This window comes from Kwoniella botswanensis, chromosome 1, assembly GCF_036426115.1.
Source record: "Kwoniella botswanensis chromosome 1, complete sequence".
NCBI classification, from domain to species: domain Eukaryota; kingdom Fungi; phylum Basidiomycota; class Tremellomycetes; order Tremellales; family Cryptococcaceae; genus Kwoniella; species Kwoniella botswanensis.
In genome coordinates this window covers 4275102-4285414 of record NC_088599.1, presented here as the reverse complement: position 1 = coordinate 4285414, position 10313 = coordinate 4275102, and the positions used below count along the sequence as shown (strand labels likewise).

Sequence of the window (10313 nt, the reverse complement as noted above, 5' to 3'; positions counted from 1 at the left end):
GGTTGGTATATATCCGGGACCACACGAGGTTGATGCCTTCATCATTTCTGCCCGGAAAGGCAATACATAGGTGATGTGAGGTTTGGCGTAGGGGCTCGTGTCTCGCATTGTATCCCTCATATAGTGATCTGACTTGACCGGATAGCCTCAACATATCATTCTAGGACGAGGACAAGGGCTGACTGAATGAAACTTGCAAAATTCTTGGTTGGGGCAAGGCAGTCCAGACACAAGTTGTGGCATCAGGAATCATTAGACAAAACGCTTACTGACTGACAAAAGATGTCATATAGCCCGGAACACATTGAAAGGATACCCTACAATCAGCTATAACAGCGGAGTAAGAAGCTTCTCAAGGATATTTCAAGCTTGGGCCTGCCTATAAAATACCCGACACCAAAGCTGACTCGTCGCATTGTAAGTTGTATTCGAATATCATATCTTACAAGTGGTAGGGCTGACATAGGCAGTCTCCTCTTAATGTACTGACAGACAAGATGCCACCACCTGATCCAACCATAACCAGAACCGACCGAGATCCATTTTACACGAGTGGCGATGGTACCCGTGAGTGGTTCTATTGCTTACTGAACAGAGAGCATCAATGCAATGAAGCTCACCACCTCTGATACGTTTAGGAAACTTCTATATTGGGCCTGCTGGCTCAGACGAATATCAGTTTATCATGTCAGGAAGTGGACTGATCCAGAATGCCCATTCGAAAACAGCCGAGTGCTTGTACAGCTACGTGGGAGAAGTAACAACACTGGAATTTCCATTCGAAAGCACAACAGGTGGAATAGGTAGCATCACACTCAAATCGCATCAAGCTGCTGAGAGAGATACTAAGAAGGGGCTCGAAGGATGGAAACAAGCCACCTTGACGAACGCGGAGGCTACTTTCAACTCAAAGGACGAAACGTTCAAGAAGAATTGCTCCGAAATTTTCAGCGGTGGAATTGATACTGGTGAAAATCCTATTAGTCTTGACCTCGATACGAGATTGGATTTTGTGTGGCAGTTCTTGGTAGAACCCAATGTCTGGCCTTCCCATGAATGATAAGCCTAATCATGTCTATTCAGCTAAATCATTACTGTATATGCGATTATCGGCCCCAGGGTGTATCGACGCGTTACTGCTTGTTTGTGCTCCTGACATACTAATATATTCCACCGACATAGCAAGCGGTACCCTATGAGAAGCAGCGGTCAGAAGTACCTTGTGTGTAGATGTCAGTAGAAGACCCTCAGCCGCAGCGGATATCCCAAAGGCGAGCTTTGTCATCTCCCTTTTGCGGCTGCGCAGGAAGGGATCGGATATCGAATGTTTCAGTTTATTGCAAATCTGTCAATCTTTTCAGATTCCAAATTGTGACACACGTCAGGATTCCGGGGGGAATTCCAAGCAACGAGCAGCCCGATGTGATCAGCGCTCTCTGCTGAGCCTTCTCATGAAAAGACCGAATTCTTCTGATTCATAGCCAGATCTTCGGTCAGACACTGCACGATAGCTGAGGTTGTGGCTAAGTGCAACATTCCCCTGTCTGAATCGCAAATAAGTGTACGACCGGTGCTGCAACTTCGAATGGGTCTTCTTACTGCTTGAGATACACAACATTCAGACAATCCCCGATGTCTGGAACATCTTGAACCGGTGTCGCAAGATAGAAGAAGGTCGTTGGTCGTGATCTTCTCGTGCTGTATAACGCAATTGGTCAGACTGAGCCCGGTACGATCGGTTAGTGATAAGAATTCAAAGTATAAATAGTGTCAAAATTCCTTCTCGACAAAAATATGTTCAAATCTCAAATCAACTTGACTTACTGCAGTTCTCTCCTCAACACTCCTTAGTAATAACATCATGAGCTCTCAACCACCATATGAATATCCGGAAGGATCGGAAGTCAACGGACATCAACTCCGAGGGGGGGTTTGGTATCCACTCGTAGCCACGAGTCCATCTCGGGATATGGCTTCGGAAGGCAGTATCCCTGCTGTGGCTTCTCCTACACCTTCTACACAATGGAGAGCTCAAACGCCCTCAACTTACCGAAACGGTGCAACACCTTACCAAAATGGCCGCTCTGGGGCCTCTCAAGTTACAACCCCTGCTAGGTCCGTAGCTGCCACCACTGCATACAGTCGCGGCCATTCTCGATCTTCTACGGAAAGTACTCGTACGGGGGTCTTCGAGCGGAACATCGTTTGGGATGCCGAACGGACCGAAGAAGGTAATTTTCGGTTGGATATCGACTTCGAGGCTGAACATCTTGGTCGGCAAAATTCGTCAATGCTCTCCGTGTTCCCAAATGATCCTGATGATGCTGTCAGTTTCGAATCGTGGATGCAACAGACCAGGACCCTAGGAGGTTTCAGTCGTGCCGCAGACAGAATGACTATTGACGCTGCGATCGCAACCCAACTTCGACCGGCTGCTAATTTTGTCAACAACGTCAGCACCGCGATCGACCAGGTCTTGCTAGACTTCTGGAGAGAATACCGCACTCGACCATGAGGTCATCCAGTCATTCAGCCGCATTAGGGTCCCAGTACAGGAGAGACCCTATTACTAGAATGGATATGGGATCATCGGAGAGAAGATTGATAGCTTTCATGTGTGGATAGTTTATCCCTGAGCACACGATGGAGAGATGTGATCGATGATTCTCGAGATGCGGCATATATATATGCACTTAAAGTCGATCGCTGCACGCACAGAGCTCACACGAGCTTGCCACTTTCGGTCAGATAGCTGTTCATCCATTCTGGTAAGATATACGTGCAAGAGGAGAGTGCCATTAATATGTTAATATTATGACTGTCATGATCACTGACGCCTATCACAGTACGTACATCACCATCGATCGTGAACAAAACTTGTATTGCATTTATCCCCTGCAACAATAACAGCTATCATCCTGACGACCTTCTCCAACCCTCACTTATTTTTCATCCTCTAGATCCAACTGTACTCATCTAAGGGATTTGCTATTTATCTTTTGAGGACGATCCATTCTTGCCTGTATCTTTATTATGAGCGTTCCACTCTTTCCACAACCCATCCAAACTCCTCTGGATCATATTCAGCGGTAAACTCCTGATAATATCATTAACATTTTCGTCCAACTTCTTCCTCTCCTGTTCTCTCTCTAACTCATCAGTAGATACTTTATCCACCAAGTCTGTGGTGAGACGGTACATTGCTAGAACAGCCAAGGATATATGAGTCTGGTGATTTGTATAAGGTGATTCTTTCTTAATGGTAGATGAGAAAGATTTATTGAAATATGTAGGATTCGATGAATAAACAGGATTTCGATCTCCCCTAGTCAAGCGTAGGAGGATCTCAATCGTTTCAATAGGTGATGAAAGGAGTGAGGAGATGAATGATTCTCTGGTTGAGGATGTACCGTACGAAGAGGTGGAAGACCATTGCTCAAGAATTGATTTGAGCGTTGGAGCCTGATGAAGCCAGCACTTTTGTCAGTATCAATTTCAGATGTAGTCAACTCGTCCTCACTGGGATCGTTGAATCGACAAATACGTCATAATGATATACGCACAGGATCGGGATCCATCACTTCCAATTTCCCTTTCCAACCCGCCGAACCGAATCCAAGTCCTTTCAAACCATTCTCTTCATCCTGTTCTATCCTCCTCGAACCGAATTGCTCATATAACCAATTATCAGCCGAATTGTTTCTACACCATTTGGGCTCTGATAGTGGGTTTTTGCGGTTCAGGTAGACGGTGAGAGTGATCTTTGAAGCAGAAGATGGAGCGGGTTGAGTCTGACTTTCATCATGTATGACATTTTGAGCTTGCTCGGAGCTCGCGATGATATCGTTATCGTCATTCTGTCCGTTCTGAGCTGCATTAACCTTAGCGACCTCACTAGAGTCACCTTGGTTTTCAGAAGGGCTGTTGACAGTCGCAGATAGGACTTTATGGAAAGGCGGTATGGATTGTCCATCTTCAGTCGGTACCGTATAATCAGGCTGACCGAAGAAAGTCGATATACTAGTTGAATTCAGGGTGATATACCTCTGATCATTCGAATCATAACTTTCGACCTGTTGGAAGTAAAAGTAAACAAATTCAGTTTGTCCTCTTGTTTATTCGATAAGAGAACGGGACTTACCAATATACCCTTAGGTAGCCTGATCTCCTGTGCTTCCTTACTCTCAAACTCCAGATCTTTCAATTCCACTTCGATCCTCCCTTCTTTCCTCCAAATTTTCACTTTTTCCACAACGTCCGAATCGATACATATCCTCCTTAAACTCTTTTCATACAAGATCGATAGTCTATTCGTACTAGGCACAGATCTTTGAGTACTTGAAGCCGCAGTTTGTGAGTGAGATTGGGAATTTTGCTGATCGCCAGCAATGGTAGATTGATAATCTCTAGAATCGGTTGAACTGACTGAACTATGTCTCCTGGCTCTTGTTTTCTCCTCGGTAGAGTTGACAGTTTCGACAATCTCGTCTTGCCGAGAATTTTCACCATTGACAGGTTCCGCATCAACGATGTTCGCTGTATCGATAGATGTGTTGGGTGGCTCAATATCGGTCGGAGCTGCATCGGGTACGGCTTCGAGCTCGGTGGTGACAGATGTGGGGTCTACATGTTCAGATTCGATAGTTTGAGTCTCGCTAGCAGGGATTTGTCCTGGATCAGTAGTCATCGGTACGTCTCCAACCTCCTCAATTGGTACAGGCTCGACGACTTGCTCAAGGGTTAGGGTCGTCTCAGGTGCTTCAACGATTGCCGCTGTCGCTTGAGCTTCAGACTCAGTATTTTGAGCGGGAGGGGTCTCGGTATTTTCAGTCGCAGTCATCTCGGGGATGGTAGGGACTTCGATCTTCTCAGCAGCATCCTCAATTTGGGTTTCAGGCTCAGCCTCAGCCTCTTCACCGTTCTGATGAGCGGGTTGAGTCTCGGCTTCAGCTTCAATTTCCTCCTTTATCCTTTGAGCCTCTTCCGCTTCCTCTACGACTCCCGTGTCTCCCACCTCATTTTCACCGGCTCCACTAGGGGCAACGCTCGAGGACTCCCTTCCTCTCTTCCTGCGAGCGGATTTAGGTATCCTATCTAATTCAGGTGGTGAATCGAAATAGATTCTAAATCGATTTTGGTTTGATCCAAATATCGAAGACGTTGGGATCTTAGAGGTAGACGGGATATTGGGTTTATTATGAGTAAGGAGGTATGACGAATTGCGTTTCTTAGCGGCTGTCTCTTCTTCTACAAATTGCCCAAACCAGCAAAATTACTCAAAAGTCAGAACGGAAAACTCTCAGACTTGAAGCCAAAAGGTGAAGAAAGGGGGAAACAGAAAACACACCAGAATCAGGAGACTTCGCTTTCCTCTTTTCACCCCTCTTCTCTTTCTCTTCTATCACATCATTCCCGGCTACTGCAGAAGCTTCATTTGTTTCAGTCACTTCTACTTTGACTTCTTCCGAGGTCTCGTCCATTTTAGACAAATCGACAGATTCTCCGTTGGTGCCAGAAGCTTCCTTAATTTCTTCTTTGACATCCGAGTTTTCGATAGAGGGCACTTCAATCCCTTCCTCTCCTGTTGTGACAGCATCGTCTTTCTCTTCAGCCTTGACCACTTCCTCCTCTTCTTCAACCTCTTGTCCTTCAACTTTACCCCAACTCCACCCTAATCCTTTCACCTCGATCCCAACGATTCTGAAATCAGTCATTGTAGTCCTCAGCTCTTCCCTTCTCTTTTCTTTCCTAGGCGTATCCTTCTTAGATGGAGGCACTGAACTCCTAGCAGCTCCCCCAGTCGGAGTATTGGTATCCCTCCTCATCATTCCACTAGGACCTCTCGGAGCACCTGCCATCCCCCCTCCCCTCCCTCCTCTACCACTATAACCACCTCTCAAAGGCGCACCACCCCTTACACCCAATCCAATTCCAAACGGCGGAGGGCCACCTGACCCCAGATGAATGGGTGGCCTGGAAGTTGGGATGGGCGCAGCACCTCTACCACCCCGAGAAGAGGAAGAAGCAGAAGAAGAATGATTGAAACCTGGTTGACCACCATTCACACCTGTGTTGAAAGCTGCGGGAGCAGATGGAGGTCTGTTAATTGAATTTTGCATAGGACCATTAGGAGGTCTAACCACACCAGTTCCCATCCCCATACCTGCTCCGGTTGCGCCGGGTCCATCAAACCTTGGTCGTTTGGCTGGTGGGAAGCCTCCAGGTTGAGGGGTTGACATTGGTGGTCTGGGCGGTCGAGCACCTTGTGGACGATAGGCCGAATGTTGAGCTTGAGGTCTATAAGGTTGATTACCTGTCGGAGCGAATTGCTGTTGTTGAGGAGTTTGACCTTGAACAGGTTGAGGATAGTAGAGTCCAGATCCAGCTTGCTGAGGATATGTCGTAGTTGGTTGAGGTTGAGGAGGTCGATAGCCTGGTGCAGTACCAGTAACAGGTGTAGGTTGTTGTGCACCCCAAGCGAATCCAGGTTGTTGGTTCAATGGTGGTCTACCTTGACCTTGTATTGGTGGTGCTTGCGGTTGAGGTGTCGAATATCCAGCGGTGGGATTCGGGCTGTAAGCTTGAGCTTGTTGGGGATACTGACCGGATTGTTGGCCGTACCCACCAGGAGCAGGAGAATAAGCTTGATTGCCTGGAGGTGGTCTGAAGGGTTGACTGGGTCCAGCTACTCCCACACCAAGTTGGACAGGCGCTTGATATGTCCCATGCTGAGCTCCAGCACCGTAGCCGTAATTCGCATAGGGGTTTCCAGCTGTACCAGGTCCTGCGGCTGGACCAGCAGGTTGAGGTCCTGCAGAATAGGTAGCGGCTGGGTTGATCCCTTGAGCCTGAGATAGATATGTCAGCTGCTTGCCGGGTAAAGGAAATAAAGTCGTAGCTCACCTGGTAGTAGGCTGCCCAAGCGGCCGCATGAGCAGCTTGGTCTATCGGTTGACCTTGTTGAGAGTACTGCTGTTGCGCTTGAACAGGGGGTGGTGGACCGGTTGGAAGAGGGGGGGCAGGTCCTGGACCATTATTTTGCATGTATGGTTTTGAGGGCAGCCCGGAAGGACCTCGTTTGTTCATGCTTGCGCAGACGCTATTACGGTCCGAAGGCGATTAATCAATCGATTATAGGTGCAAGAAGTTGATGAGTAAAAACCTAGAGCACAGAAAAGAATCGATCTGAATGGATTTAATTGACTGAAACCGAAAACGAAAACCAATAACTTCAGCTTGTTCAGGTGAAGGAGGAGAGATCCACGTGACATCGATTACAAATTCCTTCTTGATGTTGTAATTGACCCCCTTTCACAGCTGTAATGATCTATTAGGAATGAATCCTAATTGTGATTCAGGGTTCCTTTCTGGTTTTCTGCTGAGAAGCCAAGCTAAGTTATGATATCAATCGACAACTCTTGGCCTTTAGCTTGAGGATAACACTCAGACACATATCATCCTCGATACATCCTGCAAGTTCAAGGCTCAAGCGATCCATCATCAAGATGCCTCCGAAAGGACCAAACACACTCCCACTGCCCTATGCCCAGGTGCAGCAGCCAGCCAGGAGGGAACAGAGACAACCTATGAGGTGAGAGTTGTTTTCTCATGTGCTTGACCGTCTTCTTTTGGAGGAAGCAGCTGATGGCTCATTGATGTGTAGAACATCCAAGCTCGGAACCAGTAAGTCTGAGGCTGTACAAATATTGGAAATGATTCTTTTCCGGAAGATCGCTGATTTTATTGCTCTGTGGCCAACAGAACTCAAGGTACTCCCCACGCAACCTGAAACACCGACCATCCCAGAAGAAGATGAAGACGAGGATAATGAGAGGGATCTGTCGAATCGCGATGAAGGTGAAGGTGTCGAGGTGAATTTGATCTCTATCAACTATCTCATACACGCCTCAAACCTACGTATGACTTGTCCGCTTACCGGATGATTCTTTGCAGTTTTACACCCCATTATCACAAATACCTAAAGGAACCGCTAGGAGGGATGCCCAGAGGTTGACGAAGAGTGAGAAGGCAAAGTTACCTCGAGTGACAGCATACTGTACTGCAGCGTGAGTACGATCATCCATCACCGGTCATAAACATACAGTACTGACAAAATCGTGTATATATGTAGGACGTACAATCTCCCAGCAATGCAGGCTTATCTTTCAGCTCGACCTGCATCATATCGTACCCATCCGAGAATATTCGATACTGAATGTTTACATACACCTTACCTCCCACCTCCTACTTCATCTTCATCAAATTTCAGATCACCTCATCTCAAACCTCTTATACAGAACAACAATAACATCCCTGAAGCCGACTTGCTGAATCTCGGGAATGATTATCCTACAAATACAAATACCAAAAGATCCTCTTCGCCTTCTCGTTCAAATGAAAATAAGAGACATACTGGATTCACCAAACGTCCTGGCGGATCTCGCAATAACTCGTCAAACTCTACGACCAACAAACGTATATCGAATAGCCATAAGGAAGAGTCGAATGGAAACGGAACAGATAGCGAGAGGGACGATGATGATGATTTCGAAGAAGAAGAATGGGTACCGGATGTTTTCTTGTTTGAATATGGGACGGTGGTCATTTGGGGTATGACGGAGAAGGAAGAGAAGAGGTTCCTGAGTAGCATGTGAGTGCAATGTTCACTTTCGATTGGATTGTTTCCCTCTCTCGCTGCTAGAATCTGCTTGGACTCCGAGTCGATATGGGCAGATGCTGATCACTTTCTTTTCCGATGGTGTATAGCAAAAAGTTTGAAATTGAAAGGTTATCAACAGAAGATGTAGAAATGGAAGATCTGAATTTCTATTATGCTGATTATTCTCGGTGAGTATATACAAAAACCGTAGTGGCTCGAGTATCGCAAATTCTTGCTGAAATAAGTAGCTGATGACGAAATGACCAAAATAGAATATATAACGATGTAATCACTCTGAGAAAGGGTTCTTCATACATGTGAGTTTCAATCAGATTTATTAGGATGAGAAGCTGATAAATGTTTATTTCACATTTAGGACGAAACTCTCCTTGTCTCACGCTTTGTCACAATCAGTGAAAATATCTTTATTCGAAGAATTGATTACATCGACTATTGAACAGACTAAAGATATACCCAAATCTCTCAGTGAGACGGGTAAGATTGGGGTGAGTATCTCTCAGAGAACCTCATGTTGGATATGAGTAATCCGACTAACTGACATGGTTGTGGTGATTCCTTGTAGTTGCCCCGAAGTGAAATCATGAAACAGATTGGGAATTTGTTCATATTGAGAATAAATATAAATCTAGTTGGATCAATCTTGGATTCACCCGTGAGTTGATCGGCACTCCTCCTCTGTTGAAGGGAATCAGCCAGCTAATTGTTTCTCCTTCGTCCCTTGTTGGTGGTGTAACTGATATAGGAGTTCTTCTGGTGAGTTGTCAATTGCATCCCATGTCATCGATTATCACAATGGCAAATCTAATTGATGTATCATTTCTAAACTGTACAGGACTTTCCCAGATCTGGAACCATTGTACGGAGCAGCTCGATCGTATCTCGAGATAGGTCAAAGGGTAGATCTGTTGAATGCCAGAGTAGATGTGCGTGTACTTCACCATACACATAATTGATTCGCTGCAGGTTAATCATGAGTTTTGTGAATAGGTATTACAAGATATGTTGAAACTGCTAAAGGAAAGTGTCAATTCGAGTCATGGGGAGAGGCTGGAAGGGATCGTGATCATCCTTATGTAAGTTCACGTTCGTCCGAGCGAGATTGAGTGGTTTCAGGCTGATCTTTCGTCTTTCTTCTCCTATTTTCGACCTCGTCCAGTGGTATCGAAATTGTTTTAGGTATAATCACGATATTAGTTGATTTGACACTTACTTGATCGACTGATTGATTGATCAAGTCGATAAATCTAAACTTCTTCAATTCGCAAATTGATCATCACATGATATATAATTCATTTTTAGCTTGAAATAACATAGTACCACTTTTCTCCTCTCTCATCCCATCTTCTGCTTTTTATTATCCTCATAATTTGTATCCCTATCTTTCAAGCTTTGGATATCGTTTGATCAATACTTCACACTATACTATAGATAATGAATGATCGCACGCAGACATCCTGATGATCATTCCCAATGTACATGTACATGAAAGTGTTAATCGCCCCAAAACGGTACTCCACCACAGCGGCAGTATATGAAAATTGAAAATAGCGATAATGTATAATGCATAATGATTAATGCACGATGACCCCCTTAGGAGATCTAAAATAGTTGATATACTCATATCCTACAATAC

At 45.5% G+C, this 10313-nt stretch overlaps 4 protein-coding genes across 4 annotated transcripts; 3 read left to right on the top strand and 1 right to left on the bottom strand.

The window, feature by feature from the left end:
- Positions 1–497: 497 nt before the first annotated feature.
- On the top strand, positions 498–1060 carry L199_001627 (uncharacterized protein; the record flags this gene model as incomplete). The annotated part of the gene is made up of 2 exons (XM_064887380.1): positions 498–567; positions 639–1060. 2 exons carry the CDS (start codon positions 498–500, stop codon positions 1058–1060), a joined length of 492 nt encoding a protein of 163 aa, XP_064743452.1.
- An 801-nt stretch (positions 1061–1861) lies between these two features.
- L199_001626 (uncharacterized protein) lies at positions 1862–2515 on the top strand (the record flags this gene model as incomplete). Its single annotated transcript, XM_064887379.1, has 1 exon — positions 1862–2515. The coding sequence occupies one exon, from the start codon at positions 1862–1864 to the stop codon at positions 2513–2515; it is 654 nt and encodes a 217-aa protein (XP_064743451.1).
- Positions 2516–2988: 473 nt separating this feature from the next.
- On the bottom strand, positions 2989–7086 carry L199_001625 (uncharacterized protein; the record flags this gene model as incomplete). Its single annotated transcript, XM_064887378.1, has 5 exons — positions 2989–3462; positions 3564–4073; positions 4142–5247; positions 5348–6848; positions 6904–7086. The coding sequence occupies 5 exons, from the start codon at positions 7084–7086 to the stop codon at positions 2989–2991; spliced, it is 3774 nt and encodes a 1257-aa protein (XP_064743450.1).
- Positions 7087–7505: 419 nt separating this feature from the next.
- Positions 7506–9894, top strand: L199_001624 (uncharacterized protein; the record flags this gene model as incomplete). The annotated part of the gene is made up of 13 exons (XM_064887377.1): positions 7506–7591; positions 7664–7683; positions 7762–7871; positions 7954–8066; positions 8132–8650; positions 8767–8847; positions 8932–8976; positions 9036–9165; positions 9243–9332; positions 9423–9433; positions 9513–9603; positions 9668–9753; positions 9837–9894. The coding sequence occupies 13 exons, from the start codon at positions 7506–7508 to the stop codon at positions 9892–9894; spliced, it is 1440 nt and encodes a 479-aa protein (XP_064743449.1).
- Between the last annotated feature and the right edge of the window lie 419 nt (positions 9895–10313).